Source organism: Torulaspora delbrueckii, chromosome 6, assembly GCF_000243375.1.
Source record: "Torulaspora delbrueckii CBS 1146 chromosome 6, complete genome".
Taxonomy (NCBI): Eukaryota; Fungi; Ascomycota; class Saccharomycetes; order Saccharomycetales; family Saccharomycetaceae; genus Torulaspora; species Torulaspora delbrueckii.
Window position 1 is genome coordinate 998,123 of NC_016506.1, and position 22,100 is coordinate 1,020,222.

The window sequence follows — 22,100 nt, forward strand, 5'->3', positions numbered from 1 at the left end:
TAAAGTTACTACAACTGGTAGCTCTAGCCTCGGTAAAAATGAGTCCGTGCCTTGCCTTTGTCCCAAAGCAGGAGCTAGCAGCTTCCTTTGTTTCCAGAAGGGAAGCGCCAAGAACTCGGTGCTGCCTCTTTGGGAATGCACATAAATGCAACTAATAGTTATTCTTCTAAAGGAATTTAGGGCGGGTAAGTGCACAGCTGCCTCGGCGGCTAATTCTGAGATTGGCGGCTAATTTTTCAGATGAGCCACATCTGGAGCCACAGTTATGATGTCCGGAAGGAACCGGTGTGTCCGAAGCTTTGTTGTCCGAAATTATCCGGTACGAACCGGACAATGGCCCGCCGGGTTGTTTTGACACTATATAGTTTATAGGCCAGTTACTGATTAAAGAGCTGGAAATATCTAATTGAGCAGGTCAATGCAGTTCAGTGATGTATCCTGTGGGATACCGTTGTTACTGTCTTATCCGACGGTGATCCTGGCGAGTCATTTGGTGCTCGTTCCGTCTGTTTTGGGATATGATGTGCGATTATTCATTTTACCGTTATTTGCGGCCTCTACAGTGAGTTGTCTCGGTCTATGTTGTCGAATGTGGTCTGATTTGCGAGCCGTGTCGTCTGTCTTTATACTTGGGTTTCTCTTTTCGCAATTGTGTACCGTGTTGGGTACTATCCAGACAACGACGTTGTCGTTAGTAACAGTGAAATTGGTACTATCTCAGGATTTTGATTCCTCATGGGTACAGTTATTCAAGATTTATACTCCACTATGCCTGTTAAGTGTTACAATTGCCAAAGATACTGGAACTGTGGGTCCTTTTATTGCATATGCAGTGCTTCTATCGTGTTTAAAGTTGGTTCTTCCCAAAATTCCACACAAGGAAGTAGTGTTGAGGAGTAAGTGGGCTTTTCTGCCGCCTTTATTTTTGTTTGGTTTACTGAACGCAGTGTGTTATTTCAAATCTCTCTACGTGCAGTTTTTGATGGCTTTTGTCTTTGTTGGTTGCTTGGCCATCCTACTGCTGTCTACTAAAGATATGATTACAGACGAGAAAGCATTTACAGTACCGCGGTATTTCGTGGTTGCATGTGGTTTGATGGCAATAGTGTTGCAATTTTTGTCCTTTAACTCTATCTCTTCTTCCAAACTCCTCGATATTCTAACTCTCCTGTACACTTTTTCCTCCGAGTACGTTTCATGGTTTATTCACACTGATCACAACGTTCATACTCATTCGCATGCTGTGGAACACTCCGATAGTCTTTTGGAACAGATCGCTAAAAACAAAGATACAAGATCGATATTCTCCTTCTTGTTGCTGAATACAACGTTTATGTTCGTCCAACTACTCTACTCGTTCCGTTCCAAATCTTTAGGCCTCTTGTCAGACTCCTTGCATATGGCTCTGGATTGTACTTCCTTGTTGCTCGGTCTGATAGCAGGCGTACTCGCGAAAAGACCCCCGAGCGATAAGTTCCCATTCGCGATGGGTTTCCTAGAGACTTTGGCAGGATTCACTAACGGTATTTTACTACTCGGGATCGTTTGTGGTATTTTTGTCGAATCGTTCGGTAGGTTGTTCACTCCCGTTCATTTGCACAAGACCAATGAACTGCTCGTGGTCGCTACATTGGGGTTGATAGTCAACTTAGCTGGTCTATTTGCATTCGATCACGGAGGTCATTCCCATGGCTCGGGGAACGAAAATATGAGAGGAATCTTCTTGCACATATTGGCGGATACTTTAGGGTCTGTGGGAGTCATCGTTTCCACAATTTTGATCAAATTAACCCATTTACATATCTTTGATCCGCTTGCTTCGCTTTTCATCGGTTCTTTGATCTTACTAAGCGCAATTCCTCTTCTGAAATCCACCACTTCTTCCATATTGTTGAAGCTAGACGAAAAGAGGCATAACTTGGTGAAGAAAGCGTTGAATCAAATCTCTACAACCCCCGGTATTACAGGTTATACCACTCCCAGATTTTGGCCGGCATCGGTCGAAGCTAATGTTCATGCACATGGACATGCACATTCTCATTCAGACAGCCACTCACAAGATCATTCGCATGATCACTCGCATGAGCAATCACATGAACACACACACGATCATTCGCACGAACATTCGCATAATGATTCGAATGAAATTACCAAAAAACCTCCACTGCTTGTCGGGTATATTCATGTCCAGTACACCGATGGTGAAAACTCCACTATAATAAAGAAAAGGGTCGAGAAAATATTCGAAAGCGTTGGAATAAAGGCTTGGATTCAAGTCGAATCAAAAGATTCACCTTGTTGGTGTCGAACCTCCTCTCAAAATATGATACCCCAAGTAGTTCAGAGCAAATGAATATATATTTTTTATACGTTTTTGCCAAATTACTTAATCTCATGACATCGTCGCACGAACTCTATCGTAAACTTCCAACAGCTTACCCTTAGAGCTATTAGTCTTTGCCCAGTAATTTCTGTATTTACCCATGATATTAACAATAACGTCGTTCTTCGTTCTAGTGCCTCCGCAGATTTGTCGCAGTTCGTCCTCCATTTCTTTTCGTTGGAATGGTTTGGCAAAAGAGTCTTCCAAACCAATGGCTTCAAATCCATGCACCAATGCAACTCCCAGTATCGTGGGCTGTAAATATGTCTCCTTGCCTGTCTTTTCACTTTTGATGTAATTTCGTACTTGAATCTTTTCAATATGTTCAGCAATAGTGGCATCAGTTCCAATTCCATTAACATCCATAAGCATGATCAACTCACTTTCAGTCATGGGTTTGGGTGGCGATGTGCTACCAGAGCGCATCTCACACTTTTCAAGGCGACATTCTTGGTTAAGCTCGAGGCGTGGTACCTGTTTAGTGGTCTCCCATTTGGCCCAAGGGTATACATCCAAAAAGTTCCTCTCAAACACAACAAGTCCAGTAGCGGTGAACTTTTCACCACCCCAATCCAAGGTCAATGTAGTCGATTGACCTTTGGCGTCCTCTGAACAACAGGCTAAGAAATGCCTCGCCACGTATTCATAGATCTTTCTCTCTGTAGGTGTAACATTGGCCTGTGGGCCAAGACTAATAACGGGGTGGATGGGAGGGTGCGCTTTATCGTCATGGGAGCCACTCCGTGGCCATTTGAACTTGTTCGATCCAGGTGTGTCAGATAACAAATTTGCTGCATAGTTGGCCCATGCAGATCTTGAAGTATTATCCTGATCAAGCTGTGCCTGATTGGTGACCAGGCCTTTCAAGTCCATTTTGTCTGGGAAGGTATCGGTCTCAGTTCTTGGATATGACAAGAATCCCTTCTGATAAAGCTTTTCTGCTGCATCCAGCGACTGCTTTGCATTTAACTTGAAGAATCTAGAACAATTCTTTTGCAGTTCCACAGTCGTTAGAGGAAGCGGCCTGTATTTTGAAGTAGGTTTCGATCTCAAATCACTGACCTTCGCTATATTGCCCGCCGTCTCGATACATGCTTCGTATATTGCCAAAACACTCAGTCGGTCAAAAAGGTGACCTCTCTCCCATTGAAATATGGTACTAGCTTGTTCACTAACTACTTGCAGCTGGATGTACCAAAATTCCTCTGAGACAAAATTTCGTATTCTTTCAAATCTGTCCACTACAAACCCTAAGGTGGGAAATTGACAGGTACCATAAGAAATCACGGTTGAGTCTTTTTTCTTGTTAGCGTTTGACCCGTTTGCAGGTCTTGAAATACCGTTAGATTGCCCCACTTTATTTCTCATAGTCTCTGTCAACAATCTAGTGAAAGTGACACCGGCTCGTAAATCGATTTCCATCCTAGTCCCCACTGCATTCACACTTCGCATATCTAGTCTCTGAGGGTTCCTAGCAGCTTGCAGAATGTGTCGTCTTTCCAAATGTGAGAAAACTGCTCGGTAAACCACTGCTTCAGTCAATCGACGATTGCCTCTATTAGCCTCACGGAATATTTCCCAACCAATATACTCTCCCTCCCGATCGCAATCTGTCCATATCATTAAAAAATCTGCTTTCTGAGCCTCCTTCTTGATATTCTCAGCAATCTTCCTCTGATTCTTGTCCAAGACCTCACTCACCGGTGCATCAAACAGTTCTTGAACATTACACTTACCCCAGCCGTACCGATCGCTCTGGAAATCGACTCCAGAGAGATGACCAGCCACGCTGGTCATCGTAACCTGACAACCACCAGGCTGAGAAGCAAATGGAAACCCATCATAGTGGAAGTCGTAGTTCTTCACATACATGTAGGTGGAGTCACGTGCAGTGGACCTTCCTCCACCTAGTATCTGAGCGACAGCTTTGGCAATGGAGTTCTTCTCAGCTACACATAGCACCTTCATTCCGTTGTCCGCTAGGGAATTCTGATAAGAACATCTTTAAGTATCTTGTTTGGCTTCGGTATACTGTATGGTTAAATTGTTCGGTTTGGCGTTCTGCGCGCCATCGCCAAACCTCAACACTCTTAAATGTAAACAATGTAAACAATGTAAAATAATGGAAAAGCAGGTATAGCAGGTTCCAGAGAATACCACAGATGCCCTAAGTCGTTTCCAAGTCGATGAGATGCGACATCCCTTTTGAGAAGTTCCTCCCTTTTTTCCGCGTGCCTCCACTCCATTTTGTTCAGGATTAACTGTTTCAATGCTACGCAGAACAGTAAATGAAATTAAGAAACCCTATTGATGCGCATAGGAATACCATTGTAGCAGGATTGGAATACAGGGAGGTCAAATGACGGCTCTGCAGGTATTCCGAGATTTAGCCGCCGAAACTAACATCCTTTGAACTATGACATTGGGATAGAATATACTATCCTAGATGGCACGAAGTGGCGAAAGCTGTTGAATATGGTGGTTGACCTCTTTCGTGGGCGGCTATTTTACGCACCTCTCGGTTATCACTCTCGACGGGGTTTTTTTTTCATCAGATGCTTTGGCAGTAAGAAACTTCCATAACTCATCGCCAAAGTGACGAGTTGAGTTTCCTTTTAGAAGCAGCAACTTTATACCTGAACGCTGAATGTTTACAAGAGGACTTTAGAAATAGGCTAAGTTCAGTTGCAAATTGTATGCTTAAATCTGATTTTACCGGTAAGAATCATAAGAATCAACTTTTATGTTCAAAATTAATAGAAGAACCAAATATCAGGGTCAAATCAATAAGAAAACAATTTTAAAAGCGCAGTTTTAGTGAAAACAGCGAAAAGGATAGATGAGCTCACCGCTAACAAATGCTGAGAAGAATGTATGGGAGACAATAAATAATTTTCAAGGGCAATTAGACTCCACTTTCAAATCCAATCAAATTGTGCATGACTATGCCCCACTAAAAGGATTTTTATCCTTTGTTGACTCTAAGTTGACTCGTATGGTCATTGAATCCTTGAGGGAGCAGCATGCAGTATATGAAAATGCCGACGGGACCATAGATGATAAGACAGTGCCTTTGATCCTCAGACTCTATTGGGAAAAGATATGTTATCCCATCTTCAAGTGGTTTCAGGCATGGAGGAAAATGCTATTGCCCAAGACACCAAAGGATCAACCTAAATATGTGGAGTTTAGAAGGATGAATGCCAAATTGACAAAATTTTTCAAGTCTACTCACAAATTCTATTACAATATCCTGGAAGATTTGGCTGCGCGCTATGATTGCTCAGTTGTGCTGCCTTTGGAGATTCTAAAAGAGCTGAACTTGCATGGAAAGAGCTCCGATTTACGGATCAAACTGGATTCAAATAATAGTTTCACGATTTTCATTATGAGAACGTTGCATACTTGTCTGCTATACCTCGGGGCGGCTCACCGTTACAAAGCCGCTGGTGAGAAGGTTAACAACAGGTATCAGGTTCAGGATTTCCAAAAATCGATCAGATACTTGGATTTGGCATGTATGATACTACCGTCTATTGGTGAGGCCTATCTGCAAAAAGGTCTTATTTATGTGCAAACGGACAATCTTGGATCGGCCACCCATCAGTTCATCAGAAGTGCACTAGCAAGGATTCCAAGTCGTGCTGCTCGCACAAATTTTGCTACCATCATACATGACAGAAACAGTCAATTACATCAAAAGTTTGATAAGATTTTGATTGATTTGAATCGCCAAGTGTCTGATAAAACAAGAATCGTCAACAGGGAAATAATTGAGTATTATTTCTTGGCATTGTTCGCCACGAACTTTTCCCCTCAGACTTGGGTCAACCCCATGAGGGAAGACTGTTTGCAAAATGGTTTACAGCTAAATATGCTGGAAAATACATTGAACGACACAATCATGACCAGGTACATCAAGAACATCGATGTATTGTTTGAAGAACTCATCACGGTAATCGGTGGTTTTGATCTTCTACTCATTAGTTGCCGGAAAGGAACTGAGAATTTCGACCCAAGAACAACGAATTTAAAAGACCTGAAGAAAAATCACTTATCCTACCTCGCCTTTGCATTCAATTTCATCACCAACATGTTGAACGTGATAAAAGAGTCATGGATTAGAAATCTCGAAGACTATCATTATCTGGCTATGGTAAGAGTAGTAGAATGCTGGCTAAAATCTAATCGTGCCGCATTGCAATACTCTCATCGCGACGAAAGGTTTTGTAAAGCTTTCGCGCTATTGTTGAACGATATTTTGAAGAGTGATATGTTCGATATGAAAACGATGTCTACCAGTAAACCCGCAAGATCCTATTTTTTCCAGGAGGACATTCGTTTAAAAGAGTTTTTTGCCGTGAAGAACGCATTGGCAGACTTTGATGATACTAAGATCTATTCCATGGAGGACTCGGCCGCCAGATTGATGGGGTTTGTACCTGAGGATGAAAGACTGGATGCACTCGAGGAAGCCTCTTTAAGGCTAAAGGCGATTGTTGCATCGGGTCAAAAATTCCTCGTCAAGAATAGTTGTGGAATTGTATGGAACGCTTTGAAGCTGGTCTACGAATTTTCAAGACCGGCCACAAAGAAAGCAGAACTTGTCGTGGTTCAGAAGGTTGAAATAAAATCTGCAAGGGCTGAGAAGAAACCTAGTATTGCTCAAAGACCAAAGACATTGTCAGTGGCTGAATTAGAAGAAAAATTGGAGCGCACGCGTCAAGGTTCTCCTCAATGGGGTTATAGTGGTTCTTCTGCACCTATGGCGCCTGACAGTTTTAAGATCAAGCCAAGCTCTGACTTGACAGATTCAGCTCAAGTAGTGATTTCTGAAGGCTCTCTCAATTTCAACAGCTCTTCTAGTACTCTTTCTTCCTATTCTCCGCGGTCTGAGAACCGCGTGATCGAGGTTAGTGAGTCGCAAGCACCCGGTACTGATAAAAGTCAATCAAACCATGTCGAGTCAATAGCTCCGTCGAAAGCTCCATTGCAACCACCTCAACCACAGATTCCTCAATCGTTGGGTTCTGCGGCTGTTTTTCCTCCCAACATGATCTACGCTCCAGTTCAACCTGGGCCATTCACCCAGCCAATGATGTATCCACAATATGGTATACCTCCATATGGTCAACCTCCAGCTCCACAGACAACCCAAGGCTTTGGGCAAGGCTATCCTCCCAACTGGGCGGTTCAGCAGTATTTTCAGCAAGGTCAGTACCCATTCATCGGTCAACCTCAACAGCCCCAGTATCGGTTCCAAGGACAACCGGCTGCTGGTCAGGCTGCTCAGTTTCCCTACATTGCTAGGCCTTGATTAATATGATTATTGTTTAACGACGCATCGTATATATTACAACCCATTCTAATATATGTATTGTCTATTGACTAGTTAAGTGTCTTCGGAAGTTGGACCTAGATGGATTCTTCCTCATCGTGTTTTTTTACGTTCGCTCAGGAACTGGATCGAGTTGGTTTCTTCCTCATGGCATTCCGCTTTGCCTCCTTGGTCTTAGTTTTAATCTCTTCCAGTTTAGCTAATTTCTTCTTAGGATCGGAGACAAAGTCTGGTTTGATGACACCATAATGACATTCCAAATTCAATCTTTCACAGTTGAAACAACTGGGCCTCTCCTCAGTACATTTTTTCTTTCTTAGACGACAAATCCAACAACCAGTACGGGAACGCGATCCCATGGCATTCTTTTGCCTGGAACCCTTATGGCCACTCTTCGTAGTCCCCTCGTCATCGTCGTCTTCGTCATCGTCGTGGTACAGGGCGTAATTTTCGTCTCCATCATCGTTGGCAGTGTCCTCCTCGGTATACGTCTTCTTTGTCCTTCCCTGACCTTTTGGTTTCTTCTTCTTAGAGTCTGTTGCCGCCACTCTACGGTTAATCCTTTTCCCGTTTTTATTCCACGTAACTCCTCTATCTGCCTTCTCTTCATCGTTCTTTCGCAGTTTATTATCATTTTCCTTCTTGACCTCTTCATCCATGTCGTAATCTTCGTCATCATCGCCATCCAAAACAGCATTCTCATCATCCGCGGAGTGTTCTCTGTGATGAATACGTATTATAGGTCTTGGATAACTCTTTGAGAAAGAAGAAGATCCCGGTCGACTACTAAATTGTTGTGGTCTATCAGCGAAATGGAACGGTGACGACCGCATATTTGACAAAACAGCTGCTGCCGTGGCAGTCCCAATGTCTTCATCAATCTTGGGCGCTGCGATTCTTGGGTTCACAAGAAGTCTCGATCTCACCCCATCCAGCTTAGAATTGATAAATTTTGGCGGTGGTGGCGGCACGTAATTATCATCATCCCCCGCAGACTTGGATCTCTGCTTACGACCCGGTTCCAATCCTCCAGAGATACTATCTCTACTCATCACACGCCCGCACGAGCTACCGATCGACAGTGCAGACCTAGGCGCCTGTGGCGATATTAAGCCATCATGGATAGAAAATTCACCGTCTTTCTTCTTTGCAGATGACTCGGAAAGCGAATAAACATCTCGTCCCGACTTGATCCACGATGAAAGGTTATCTTTCTCCTCGTCCAACTTCACGTGCGGGTCCGTCACAGAACGATCCTTATCGAAATAAAAACTTTGTGGTGCAATTCCACCATCATCACTCGCACCGCTCTCTTCCCCAGAAGGACCTGCCACCTGGGACACCGCTGAAGACCTCGAATCACTGGTGCTAAAGATCCGCCTGCGGTTTATAATCGATATCGGAGAGTTCTCGTCCACGTGACTGGCTTCCTTCGGCCCATTAGCACTCGACTGAGACTCTGGACCTCTTTCTTCAACCATAGAACTCGATCTCTGCCTTGGTAGATCACTTGTTTGAGAGTCAGCCGCCGCCACGTCGGCGGCTACGGGGTCGGCGGCTGCGCCGCCCGACCCATTCCTCCTGGCCGGCGAACCCGGAGCAGTCTGCACCGGTGTATTATTGGGCACCAAAGGTGGCCTATCAACCTCCACATCAACCTTACTTGCTTGTATCGCGCAACCGCCCAGCACCCCGTCACCTCCGGGCACCCCTTCTTGTTCAATCTTTTTCTCCCTCGAGTCTCCACACGTCTCGCCCATTCTCCTACCACTCCTTAACGATGCTCAGACCTCTACAAGCCCGCTCTTTAGCTGCTGTAAACCGTTAGTTGTTGATATTAATTCCCTTCCTCCTCTCGTTATTTTATATCATTTTAAAGAAAAAACTGGGTTCAAAGCTGGGTAACGCTATTTTCGAAAAGTACAAGAATATAAGCCAAAAAGCACAGCGATGAGCAGTTGGAAATTGTGGTATAGTAGTGAATTGAGATGGAATTGGCAGTTCAATTGGATGGAAAGTATGGCGAAACGTTGAGAGGGGAGTTTTGCGTTCCAACTATGAGGTCAATGGGGCTTGAAAGCGACGATTTGGACCAAGAAGTGATGTACCTTTGTGGGAACTCATTGGGTTTGATGCCAAGGAAGACGAGGTCTGCTGTTACGAAAGAGTTGGATGCTTGGTCTATGCGCGGTGTTGAAGCGCATTTTAGACACCCGGGCGTCGCTGAGGACTGTACTTCGTGGGTTGATGTGGATTTACCAGTTTTGCCGTTATTGGAGCCTATAGTGGGAGCTCAAACCGGTGAGGTTGCAGTGATGAACAGTTTGACAGCCAATTTGAATAGTCTATTAGTGGCTTTTTACAGGCCAGAAGGGAAACGTGCAAAAATATTGTTTGAGAAGGCTGCTTTCCCCTCAGATTACTACGCTTTTTATGCACAGTGTGAGTTGCATGGCCTTGATCCTACAGAAACGTTGATCCAGGTGGAACCTCGAGATGGTGAAACGTCTATTAAAACACAGGATGTGCTCGATACGATTGAGCGGTACAAAGACGAGCTGGCGCTTGTGTGTCTGCCCGGGATTCAGTACTACTCGGGACAATTGTTCGAAATGGAGGCTATAACGAAATTCGCCCACCAGTATCCTGGGATTGTGGTCGGTTGGGACTTGGCGCACGCCGTAGGGAACGTAGAACTGCAATTGCACGATTGGGGGGTGGATTTCGCATGTTGGTGTTCCTACAAGTATTTGAATGCTGGTCCCGGTGCCATTGGTGGACTCTTTGTCCATTCAAAACATGCCGGAAGCTCTGAAAAGTACTTACCACGTCTTTCTGGTTGGTGGGGCAATAACGCTGCTCGCAGATTTCAAATGCTCGAAAAATGGGAACCTATTCCAGGTGCTCTTGGGTTCAGGCAATCGAATCCTAGTGTTTTAGACGTTGTAGCGCTTCGCAGCTCACTCGAGCTATTTGCCAAGTACGGTGGTATGAGCAAAATACGTGCCAGATCTCTCAAACTTACGGGATACCTCCTCAAGTCATTAAAGCAATCGCCTTTTTACACAGACGACCACTCTAAAATTGGCTTTAATGTTATCACACCAGTGGACCGCGACTCAGACCACGGCTCACAGCTATCCTTAAGATTCTATCCACTTGACAGCGACACCATGGGGCAAGTTTCAAGCTACGCAAATAAGAGAGGACTGATCGGTGACGAACGCAGACCCAATGTGATGCGTCTCGCTCCAGCACCACTTTACAACACCTTTCAGGACGTATTCGGAGCCGTTCAATTGCTCAACGAGGCATTGACAGCCATCACTAAAAGAAAACGATAAGTAAAGCACTATATAGCGCTTCAAGACCAGTCGATCTTGTCTTGAAGTTCCGCTCATCTCGTTGTCTGCGACTGCGAAGCACAAAATAGAATCCTTATATTATTATTTGGGAAAAATTTTGAAAACAAACAGGTAAACAAAGCCTTAGTTAGAAGGCTATCGAACGGTTCTGGGGATCGTTGGAGTGTTTGGATGACAATGGCACTGACAAGGTCATTGCAGGTGGAAACTGTGGGAAAAGAACTGCACAGGAACTATCATTCGCCCTCTAATTCAGAATCTAACACCGAGAGCCCTAGACTCTCTGACAGGGAGTGTACTTCGTCTACACCTACGTCGATTGACGATACAACTGCTATGCAGCACGATATGGAAGCTGTCAAGATCTCAGATGGACAGGAGGTAGAGCCTGTGGATTATTTTGGGCCCAAAAATAGACTCCAAGAGAATACTGGCAGAGTACGAGAGAAAGAGGATGATGATTCTACCCCGAAAGCTTCTGGAAATGATGGAGATAGTGTTTTGGATAATAGCAGTCTCATACAAACGGATTCATATATTCAGGATCTCAACGATGACCACATTCTACTCAATAGAAAAGTTTCCAGGGTTTCTGCTCGAAGAACTAGGACGCAGGAGAGTATACGCAAGAGTATTCCATTTCAGGCATCAAAGCATTCGCAGATCTTGCCAGTCGAGGATAACGATTCGAAACCCGAAAACTCCGTTAATTTGCCAAATGGTTCGATGACTTCGTTGCCTGCCAGGTTGCCCAGGAGGAGGGATAGCCATATGAGGAAGCAATCGTCAACTTCGTTCTCGTCAATGCCTCCTGAGATCCCTACTACTAACACAAGCGCATTGAACAAATCTGAGTCGAAGGCCACAGAAAAGAAAGCGAAAAAATCCCTATTGCATAAGAGAGAAGTGAGAAGGAAGAGAAAATCTTTTCCTCAGGATGACGATCGGGTTCTGATTGGGAATAAAGTCAGTGAAGGTCACGTCAATTTCATCATAGCATATAACATGTTGACTGGTATTCGAGTCGCTGTGTCGCGTTGCTCAGGCATCATGAAGCCACTTACTCCAGTGGATTTCAAATTCACAAAGAAACTTGCTTTCGATTACCACGGGAACGAATTGACTCCTTCGTCGCAGTATGCATTCAAATTCAAGGATTACAGCCCTGAAGTTTTTAGAGAATTGCGTGCCATGTTTGGCCTTGATCCAGCTGACTACTTAGTCTCGTTGACTTCCCGCTATGTGCTAAGTGAATTAAATTCTCCCGGTAAAAGTGGATCATTTTTCTATTTCTCAAGAGATTACAAATATATCATCAAGACTATCCATCACGCAGAACATGTTCACCTCAGGAGGCATTTACACGCGTACTATACGCATATCAAGGAAAATCCAGATACTATGATTTGTCAATTTTACGGTTTGCACAGAGTGAAAATGCCCATTTCGTTCCAAAATAAGGTTAAGCACAGAAAGATTTATTTCCTAGTGATGAACAATCTTTTCCCGCCACATCTCGAAATGCATACGACATTCGACCTCAAGGGGTCCACTTGGGGTCGAGTCACCAAGATAGATCCCGAAAAGGCCAAGGACGAGGCCTATAGACCAGTTTTGAAGGACGTGAACTGGCTCGAGCGGGAAGAACGCATCGAGTTCGGCCCTCTGAAGAAGAAAAAGTTCTTGCAGCAGCTCAAAAAGGATGTCGAACTTCTCGCGAGATTGAATATAATGGACTACTCGTTGCTGCTTGGTATACATGATATGAATAAAGCACGAGAAGAAGAAGATTTGGAATTACCAGATGGTCCTATTCCCGCAGGACACTCTGAAGGTACAAGCGGTGTACCGACGGGGCCCGTGATACCGCACTATTTCAAAGAGTTCGAAGGCGGAATTCGCAGCTCCGATACTTTTAACAACGATACCGATCTAATATACTACGTGGGAATAATAGATTGTCTGACAAACTATTCTTTCCTGAAGAAATTGGAAACTTTCTGGAGAAGCCTGAGTCACGACCTGAAAGTTGTAAGCGCTGTACCACCAAAGGACTACGCCGACCGTTTCTACGAATTCATTGCAGATTCAGTCAGCGCTCTTCCCCCTACAAGGTATCGGGATAACCCAGACGTGCCGGATTACAGAGATTAGCTATTGGGAAAATTGGATATATACTAGCAGTTTTACAGTTTTACAAAGATCAGATTTTTCTTTTGTTTATTTATTGTTTTGTTTCCACCAGAGAACTTCGAGGGTATGTATGCCCAGATTTTTTTAGTAATTAAACACGCCAAGCCTACAATAAACAAACCTTTAGGCAACCAGTCCTTGGAAAGAGCTTCAAAACGGCAGAATGAACAGGGATTACTATCAACAAGGTCCACCACCTCAGGGAAATTACCAACAAGGAAATCACCAGCAGGGAAATTTCCAACAGGGACCTCCACAAGGCAATTACCAGCAAGGTCCACCTCAACAGGGCTACTACCAACAGGGTCCACCTCAACAAGGTTACTACCAGCAACAACAGCAACCAGTCTATGCTCAGCAACCCCCTCCAAAAAAGGAGGGCAGTTGTATGGACACCTGTTTGAAACTAATGTGCTGCTGCTGCTTGCTCGAGATGATCTGCGGTGATTAAGCAAAGCACACTTTCTACTCAAGTAGTGTTTGTATAGTGTAATATCAGATAAACATCTCATTAATATATATCAACGAAAATAGCACTTAATTGTGTTACAATTTAATCTGTTTTGACCCCCTATGTACAAAAACATAGTGCAACCTATTTCGAAAATGCTCGTGTAGCTCAGTGGTTAGAGCTTCGTGCTTATAGATGAACCCGATTTCGGATCATTCTGTCCTACGGCCTTTCAAAGCAGGTCAATACAGCAAGCAACGCGACCGTCGTGGGTTCGAACCCCACCTCGAGCACTTTCCCATCTTTTTTTTCTTCCCAAGAAGAATCCCATTTTTTTTTCAATTGACTTTATTGAAGCCATAAATGTCATAGTTAGACGTGTAATCGTGCTTCACGGCGATGACATTTTTAATCATGTAGCCCATCTTCAACAAATCACTACATTGATTAGTATTATCACTACTCTCTCTGAGTCTCGATTGATTGCTAATCTTTTCAACCAGCTGCTAGGAATAGAATTGGGATGGCCGGAAAGAAGGGCAAATCTGGTGGGAAAAGCGCTCAAAATGGGCTCTCCAAAGGCGAAATGGCACAGGACGATCGTTTGCAAGCCATTGTGCTTACAGATTCTTTCGAAACAAGGTTTATGCCACTCACTTCTGTGAAGCCCAAGTGTTTGCTGCCGTTGGCTAATGTTCCATTAATAGAATACACTTTGGAGTTTTTGGCAACCGCTAATGCCAAAGAAGTGCTGCTTGTATGCTCATCGCATGCTACACAGATTAATGAATATATTGAACAATCCAAATGGAATTTACCTTGGTCTCCATTCAAAGTGGCAACAATAATGTCCCCGGAGGCCCGTTCTGTCGGAGATGCCATGAGAGACTTGGACAACAGAGGCGTCATTACGGGTGATTTTATCCTGATTAGTGGTGACGTGATTACTAACGTTGAATTCGATAAACTTTATGATTTCCACAAGAAGATGCGTGCTAAGGATAAAGATCATATTCTTACTATGTGTCTGAGCAAAGCTTCCCAGTACCACCGTACAAGGTCGTTCGAACCAGCTGCTTTCATCCTCGACAAGGCCGACGACAGATGTTTGTATTACCAGAAGATTCCAACGGCTTTCTCACGTGAAAAGTCTGCCCTTGAGATTGACCCTGAGTTGCTGGAGAATGTCGAAGAATTCACCATTCGTAACGATTTAATCGATTGTCGTATTGATATCTGTTCCCCTCTGGTGCCAGCGATTTTCCAAGAAAACTTTGACTACCAAATGCTCAGATCGGACTTTGTTAAAGGTATCTTGTCCAGTGATCTGCTAAGTAAACACGTCTACGCCTATATTACGGATGAGCATGCCGCTAGGGTCGAAAGTTGGCAAACTTACGATTCGATCTCCCAGGATTTCATCGGCAGATGGTGCTTTCCACTCACTTTGGATGCCAACATTATGTCGGACCAAACTTACTCGTACGAATCGGGCCACGTTTACAAGGAGAAGGATGTCGTTTTGGCACAGTCCTGCAAGATCGGCAGATGTACCGCAATTGGTTCGAGAACTAGGATTGGTGAGGGAACTACCATTGAAAACAGTGTTATCGGAAGAAATTGCCAAATTGGTGAAAACATTAGGATCCAGAATAGTTATATCTGGGATAATGCAGTGATAGGTAATAAGAGCATCATTGACCACTGTATCGTTGCTAATAATGCGGTACTGGGCCAGAACGTGACTCTGGACGACGGATGTGTGATTGGGTTCGACGTCAGGATCGATGACAACATGGAAGTGCCAAGCGGTACCCGTATCTCGGGCACCCCAGTCAAAAGTATGCACCCCCAGGATTTTGGTATGTCCGACGATGAGTCTTCTGATTCTGAGAAGGAGGACGACAAGATCATCGGTTCGCTAGCGGTCACTTTGGTCGGTTCGCAGGGTCTAGGCTATAAATACGAGAGCGACCTATCAGATATGGACGAAGAGGCCGTTGATATGGACAAGGTTGCAAACGATCTTTCGAACAGACTAGAAGAAGCCTGTCTAAGTGATGATTCCATTTCTTCTGCAACAACGAGAACCAGGAAGAAGAGAACCATGTCTGCAAACAGCGCCTACACTGACAGAGAAGAAAACGCTTCAGATCTGGAAGAAGAAGAAGAAGATTTCCAAGTGGAAGGTATAGCCACGGTCAAGAGAGCCATCGAGAACAACCACGATCTTGACACGGCACTCTTGGAGCTCAACACCTTGAGAATGAGTATGAACGTGACGTACCACGAAGTGAGAGATGCGACAGTAATTGCTCTGCTCCGTAGAGTGCATCATTTCATCGCCACACAGACCCTGGGCTGCAAGGAAGCTGTTACGAAAGTCTTTGGCCAATGGGGTCTTCTTTTCCGCAGGCAAGCATTCGATCCTGAAGAGTATATTGATCTTATGGACATCCTCATGAACCGCACATCGGAACAAGGATTTGAAAAGCCGGACTTGGTGCTCTTCAGCGCCCTCAACACGCTCTATGACAACGATATCCTAGACGAAGATCTTATCTACAGGTGGTGGGACGCCGTCTCGCAAGATCCAGCGTTCGACGAAGTGAAGCGACTCACGGCGAAATGGGTTGAATGGCTCAAAGAAGCAGACGAGGAGTCCACAGAAGAGTCTTCAGAAGATGAGGAAGACACATCTGAAGAGGAGTAGCACTTGTAATAGCATATAAAACCTATATAAACTGTGAAGATAGTCACGTATTACCCGGAAACTGGCGCGTTGTTGTGAAGATTTCGACCAGTTAGGAGCCATAACTAGAGGAAACAGCTTGATGGCCAGATTAGATCGACGAGATAACGCTTCTAGTGTTTGTTTGAATATTTGTGAGTGTTTGTGAGGTATAATGCAGACCTTAAAGTGTGTTGTTGTTGGAGATGGTGCTGTTGGTAAGACCTGTCTGTTAATATCCTACACGACAAATCAGTTCCCGGCTGATTATGTGCCCACTGTGTTTGATAACTATGCGGTTACTGTTATGATTGGAGATGAGCCATATACTTTGGGTTTATTCGATACCGCCGGTCAGGAAGATTACGATAGGCTGAGACCTCTGTCGTATCCTTCGACAGATGTCTTTCTGGTGTGTTTCAGCGTTATATCACCTCCATCTTTTGAAAACGTGAAGGAGAAATGGTTTCCAGAGGTTCATCATCATTGTCCTGGAGTTCCTTGTCTGATTGTGGGCACACAGATAGATTTGAGAGACGATAAAGTTATCGTTGAAAAACTCCAAAGACAGAGGTTACGTCCTATCACTGCAGAACAGGGCGAAAGGCTCGCCAGGGAGCTGAGAGCGGTGAAATACGTCGAATGTTCTGCTCTAACACAGCGTGGTTTGAAGAATGTGTTTGACGAAGCAATTGTCGCTGCGTTGGAACCGCCAGTAATCAAGAAGAGCAAGAAGTGTACTATTTTATAGGTATATGTTTACGATAACAGTTGATCTGCAATCTTGGGAATCTAGTCCTTCTACTAGCAGTGGATGGTCTATTACTTATCGAACTTCTTGATTGTCTTTTACCCGGGCAGACGAAGTAAAAAAATACAAGTCGTCGCCCATACAAATGGTCAAGAAGTGGCAAAAGACTGGCAGAGGTGGAAAGATTCAGGTTCAAATCAACGTTGAACGGTACCAATGGCTCAGGTTTTCAATAATTCTCGCTCAGATACACTTTTCCTCGGTGGTGAGAAGATTAGTGGTGATGACATTAGGAATCAAAATGTGTTAGCTGCGATGGCCGTTGCCAATGTGGTTAAATCTTCTTTGGGACCTGTTGGGTTGGATAAGATGTTGGTTGACGATATTGGTGATTTCACTGTGACTAACGATGGAGCTACTATATTGTCGTTGTTAGATGTGCAACATCCTGCAGGAAAGATTTTAGTCGAATTGGCCCAGCAGCAGGATCGTGAAATTGGTGATGGTACCACTAGTGTGGTTATTATTGCATCAGAACTGTTGAAAAGAGCTAATGAATTGGTCAAGAACAAGATTCATCCAACGACTATAATTACTGGTTTCAGGTTGGCTTTGAGAGAGGCTATCAGGTTCATTAACGAAGTTCTGTCTCTGGATGTCGATGCTTTGGGTAAGGAAACATTGGTTAATATTGCCAAGACCAGTATGTCGTCAAAGATCATCGGTGCAGATTCTGAGTTCTTCAGCAACATGGTGGTTGATGCGCTATTAGCGGTCAAAACTCAAAACACCAAAGGTGAGATCAAATACCCTGTCAAGGCGGTGAACATCTTGAAAGCACATGGTAAGTCTGCTAGAGAATCCGTCCTGGTACAGGGGTATGCTTTGAACTGTACAGTGGCCTCTCAGGCCATGCCTAAGAGAGTAACTGGAGGTAACGTCAAGATCGCCTGTTTGGACATGAATTTACAAAAGGCCAGAATGGCTATGGGTGTCCAGATCAATATTGAGGATCCTGACCAGCTAGAAGAGATCCGTAAACGTGAGGCAGGCATGGTGCTGGAAAGAGTCAGAAAAATTATCGACTCAGGTGCTCAGGTCGTCTTGACCACTAAAGGTATTGACGACCTTTGTTTGAAGGAGTTCGTCGAAGCCAAGATCATGGCCGTAAGACGTTGTAAGAAAGAGGACCTAAGGAGAATAGCCCGTGCAACTGGTGCTACTTTGATCGGTTCGATGTCCAATTTGGAAGGTGACGAAACTTTTGAAGCCAGCTACTTGGGTACTTGCCAAGAAGTTATTCAGGAAAAATATTCAGACGACGAATGTATTTTGATTAAAGGTACATCGAGGCACTCTTCTTCCTCGATGGTGCTCCGTGGTGCAAATGACTACTCGCTTGATGAAATGGAACGTTCCATACACGACTCCCTATCTGTGGTTAAGAGGACCTTGGAAAGCGGGAATGTTGTACCAGGTGGTGGTTGTGTTGAGACCGCTCTGAATATATACTTGGACAATTTTGCTACCACAGTAGGTTCTCGTGAGCAACTGGCAATCGCTGAGTTCGCAGGCGCACTATTGATAATCCCAAAGACTCTAGCGGTGAATGCAGCCAAGGATTCCAGTGAACTTGTCGCAAAGCTAAGATCTTACCATGCTGCTAGTCAACAGGCCAAATTGGAAGACTCCAAGAGAAGAAACTACAGAAATTACGGCCTGGATCTGATCAGAGGTAAGATCGTCGATGAAGTACAATGCGGAGTTCTCGAACCAACCATCAGTAAAGTGAAGTCCCTTAAGTCCGCCCTGGAAGCATGTGTGGCCATCCTAAGAATCGATACCATGATTAATGTCGACCCAGAACCACCAAAGGAGGACCCCCACGATCATATGTAAATTTAAGTTTAGAAGAATCGCATGTATAATAATGGACAAAAGTCCACTCAATTGACTAGCACAGTTACCCATACCAAGACTTCTCAACCAGGCTTTTGATAAAATTCGCCGAACCTTGTTCATTAGCTCGCTTTCGATGGCTCGTATAAAGCGTCTCGTTTAAAGGAAAAACGATTGACAGAAAGCCAACAGACAACAAACAACGCTCATCGACCCTTTCATTGCATCCGAAAGAAGCAGAAACACGTCTGGTTGGAATCCGGGAAGTCTTCACTGTCTTTAGGAGTCGGTTTCCTAGTATTTACTGACGCATTGAGTGTTTTTGCCTGTTAGGTGAATTGGCGAGGTTGATATTTCCTGGTGGAATTAAACATAGGAGGCTCTAAGACCCAATCTAGTTGTTGAATTTGAAGATTGATTCATACTTCTTTACCGCTTAAGTGATTTAATTTTTTTAATTGAGTTGGCATTGGAGCAATTGTTAGTTGGAATAACTTGATATATTTAAAATGAGCGCTGGCAAGGTGGAAAAACTATCCCCCAGAGCCTCTGCAAGGCGTAAGGAGAAAGTGGTGGAACTTATTGAAGTAGATGGGAAACGAGTTAGTAGAACTTCTACTGGTAAGAGGAAATTTCATAATAAGTCGAAAAATGGGTGTGATAATTGTAAAAGAAGGAGAGTAAAATGTGATGAGGGAAAGCCTGCCTGTCAGAAATGCTTAAATATGAAACTGGATTGTGTTTATACTCCGGTACAACCCAAGAAGAAAAAGGACTCGACAGTTGTCAAGTACGTTACAAGAAATTCGGATGAATATGACGAGAAGAAACATCTTGGAGATGACAGAGAGATGAGTATGAGTAAAGAAGTCAGTACGGCAAGTAGTAGCCGTGGAAGTAGCCGCTCTGGTAGTCACGTCCCGTTGCCTACGTCGGATGGTGCTTCTAATCCAGATATGGCTAGTGCTTACGACAATGTGATGGGTAAAAAGACGCACTCCAATCATGCAAAACTGACTGGTTCAGATATACATGAGATGAAAAGGCAAAATAGTCACCGTTTGAATTCACCGGGGCGCCTTCTTTCCAGTGGATCCAAAGGTACTATGGACGGGTTGCTTCTCCCGCCTCTCGTGCCGGACACAGGTAACCCACATCAAACGCAGCAACAGTTACAACAGCAATTGCTTCTGTTGCCACAATTGATGACACTTTCGAATTCTGAAAAATTTGTGGCTTTTGACTTACCCAATAGCCCATCATTACAACCAGCAGGTATGAATATAACAAATAGCATTGGGAGTATTTTCTCCCCAAGCCGATTTCCTTTACCACAGGGTCAACATAACTTCTCAGCCCAGCAAAATGGTCAGACGGTAAACATACAACAAAACTCTACACAACTGCATAGTAGACACTCATCAGAAGTTCCCCAACAGCAACAGGATGGCCAACATTCGAATCATCTGCCCAATCCATCATCTCTGCAGGGGCCACTGTCAACCCATCCCTTGTCATTTCAGGCAGAGTCGATTGCACAGCTTAATAAGGCAAGCTTAAATCTTAAGGCAATGGGCACTTTCCCCACAGCTGGTATAGGAGGTGTGACGTACGATTTCCAAGAGTTGTTAGGTATTAAATATAACGGAAATACCCAGGCCGCCAAGGCAACTTCTGCGGAAGAAGCTCTTGCTAACATGCAAGAACAGCAGGAGCAAGCAACCAAAGGCGACGATGAAGAATGTAACAATGATGGACCATCTCAAATGGTCGCAACACCAAGCTTACCGAATAATCCGACAATATCACCTGTGGCGGCTATAACGCCCTTGTTGAAATCTGAAATGAACGGTGGTGGAAATTCACCTTCAGCGGCGGCCGTCGCCAGCAGAGACGGTATCGATGACTCCATAAACAAGAGCGAAAGAATGGTAAAGACCCAAACCCAGGAGTCAGCGTCATCTGCCGGTACTGCAAGGTCGGGACACATCGCCAAGCTTATAGATCTGTCTCGTGAAGGTAACTTGAATCTGATAGACTTGAAACTGTTTCATCATTACTGCACCAAGGTATGGCAATCAATCACAGCATCGGGAATCTCCAGCCTAGAAGTATGGCGTACAGACATACCGGACCTTGCGTTCGAATACCCTTTCCTGATGCATTCTCTGTTGGCATTTAGCGCAACACATATGTCACGAACAGAGCCTGGTCTAGAGCAGTACGTTTCCAGACATAGGCTAGATGCGTTGAGACTGCTGAGGGAGGCAGTTCTAAATATCTCTGAGGACAATACTGACGCACTGGTAGCAAGCGCTTTAATATTGATCATGGATTCTTTGGCAAATGCATCCACAGCGAACCCAGCCAATCCCAATTCGATGTCTCCCTCTGCATGGATCTTCCACGTTAAAGGCGCTGCCACTATCCTGACGGCTGTATGGCCTTTGACAGAAAAATCAAGGTTCTATAACTTGATATCAGTCGATTTAAGTGATCTTGGTGATGTGGTGAACCAGGAGAACGGTACTATTACCGAGCTCGTATGTTTCGACGAGAGCATCGCTGACTTATACCCAGTAGAAATTGATTCACCATATTTAATCACGCTCGCGTACCTGGATAAGTTGAACCGCGAGAAGAACCAGTCTGATTTTATCCTGAGGGTCTTCGCTTTCCCAGCACTCCTGGATAAGACTTTCTTGGCGCTCCTCATGACAGGAGATCCCGGTGCCATGAGAATTATGAGAAGCTACTATAAGCTACTCCGAGGATTTACAACTGAGATGAAGGATAAAGTATGGTTTTTGGAAGGTGTTTCCCAAGTTCTACCACAGGATGTGGACGAATATAGTGGTGGTGGTGGTATGCACATGATGTTGGATTTCCTCGGTGGTGGGCTGCCATCGATGACTACAACGAACTTGTCCGAGTTTATGTGACAAAGAACACCCAATTGCAGGTGAACCAGTCAATTGATCATATAATA

The 22,100-nt window shown here is 44.4% G+C and overlaps 11 protein-coding genes and 1 non-coding gene across 12 annotated transcripts; 9 read left to right on the forward strand and 3 right to left on the reverse strand.

The window, feature by feature from the left end:
* Positions 1-418: 418 nt before the first annotated feature.
* Positions 419-2,353, forward strand: MSC2 (metal cation transporter MSC2; the record flags this gene model as incomplete). Its single annotated transcript, XM_003682511.1, has 1 exon — positions 419-2,353. One exon carries the CDS (start codon positions 419-421, stop codon positions 2,351-2,353), a length of 1,935 nt encoding a protein of 644 aa, XP_003682559.1.
* A 39-nt stretch (positions 2,354-2,392) lies between these two features.
* TOP3 (DNA topoisomerase 3) lies at positions 2,393-4,351 on the reverse strand (the record flags this gene model as incomplete). Its single annotated transcript, XM_003682512.1, has 1 exon — positions 2,393-4,351. One exon carries the CDS (start codon positions 4,349-4,351, stop codon positions 2,393-2,395), a length of 1,959 nt encoding a protein of 652 aa, XP_003682560.1.
* Positions 4,352-5,222: 871 nt separating this feature from the next.
* TDEL0F05390 (uncharacterized protein) lies at positions 5,223-7,700 on the forward strand (the record flags this gene model as incomplete). Its single annotated transcript, XM_003682513.1, has 1 exon — positions 5,223-7,700. The coding sequence occupies one exon, from the start codon at positions 5,223-5,225 to the stop codon at positions 7,698-7,700; it is 2,478 nt and encodes an 825-aa protein (XP_003682561.1).
* Positions 7,701-7,837: 137 nt separating this feature from the next.
* On the reverse strand, positions 7,838-9,481 carry UME6 (DNA-binding transcriptional regulator UME6; the record flags this gene model as incomplete). The annotated part of the gene is made up of 1 exon (XM_003682514.1): positions 7,838-9,481. One exon carries the CDS (start codon positions 9,479-9,481, stop codon positions 7,838-7,840), a length of 1,644 nt encoding a protein of 547 aa, XP_003682562.1.
* Positions 9,482-9,709: 228 nt separating this feature from the next.
* On the forward strand, positions 9,710-11,065 carry BNA5 (kynureninase; the record flags this gene model as incomplete). The annotated part of the gene is made up of 1 exon (XM_003682515.1): positions 9,710-11,065. One exon carries the CDS (start codon positions 9,710-9,712, stop codon positions 11,063-11,065), a length of 1,356 nt encoding a protein of 451 aa, XP_003682563.1.
* A 192-nt stretch (positions 11,066-11,257) lies between these two features.
* MSS4 (1-phosphatidylinositol-4-phosphate 5-kinase) lies at positions 11,258-13,240 on the forward strand (the record flags this gene model as incomplete). The annotated part of the gene is made up of 1 exon (XM_003682516.1): positions 11,258-13,240. One exon carries the CDS (start codon positions 11,258-11,260, stop codon positions 13,238-13,240), a length of 1,983 nt encoding a protein of 660 aa, XP_003682564.1.
* A 32-nt stretch (positions 13,241-13,272) lies between these two features.
* TDEL0F05430 (uncharacterized protein) lies at positions 13,273-13,791 on the reverse strand (the record flags this gene model as incomplete). Its single annotated transcript, XM_003682517.1, has 1 exon — positions 13,273-13,791. One exon carries the CDS (start codon positions 13,789-13,791, stop codon positions 13,273-13,275), a length of 519 nt encoding a protein of 172 aa, XP_003682565.1.
* Positions 13,792-13,887: 96 nt separating this feature from the next.
* TDEL0Ftrna3I lies at positions 13,888-14,023 on the forward strand. The gene is made up of 2 exons: positions 13,888-13,925; positions 13,987-14,023. It is a non-coding gene; the product is annotated as a tRNA-Ile (tRNA).
* A 230-nt stretch (positions 14,024-14,253) lies between these two features.
* On the forward strand, positions 14,254-16,443 carry GCD6 (translation initiation factor eIF2B catalytic subunit epsilon; the record flags this gene model as incomplete). The annotated part of the gene is made up of 1 exon (XM_003682518.1): positions 14,254-16,443. One exon carries the CDS (start codon positions 14,254-14,256, stop codon positions 16,441-16,443), a length of 2,190 nt encoding a protein of 729 aa, XP_003682566.1.
* Positions 16,444-16,636: 193 nt separating this feature from the next.
* Positions 16,637-17,212, forward strand: CDC42 (Rho family GTPase CDC42; the record flags this gene model as incomplete). The annotated part of the gene is made up of 1 exon (XM_003682519.1): positions 16,637-17,212. The coding sequence occupies one exon, from the start codon at positions 16,637-16,639 to the stop codon at positions 17,210-17,212; it is 576 nt and encodes a 191-aa protein (XP_003682567.1).
* A 216-nt stretch (positions 17,213-17,428) lies between these two features.
* TCP1 (chaperonin-containing T-complex alpha subunit TCP1) lies at positions 17,429-19,111 on the forward strand (the record flags this gene model as incomplete). The annotated part of the gene is made up of 1 exon (XM_003682520.1): positions 17,429-19,111. The coding sequence occupies one exon, from the start codon at positions 17,429-17,431 to the stop codon at positions 19,109-19,111; it is 1,683 nt and encodes a 560-aa protein (XP_003682568.1).
* Positions 19,112-19,620: 509 nt separating this feature from the next.
* On the forward strand, positions 19,621-22,053 carry UPC2 (Upc2p; the record flags this gene model as incomplete). Its single annotated transcript, XM_003682521.1, has 1 exon — positions 19,621-22,053. One exon carries the CDS (start codon positions 19,621-19,623, stop codon positions 22,051-22,053), a length of 2,433 nt encoding a protein of 810 aa, XP_003682569.1.
* Positions 22,054-22,100: the final 47 nt, after the last annotated feature.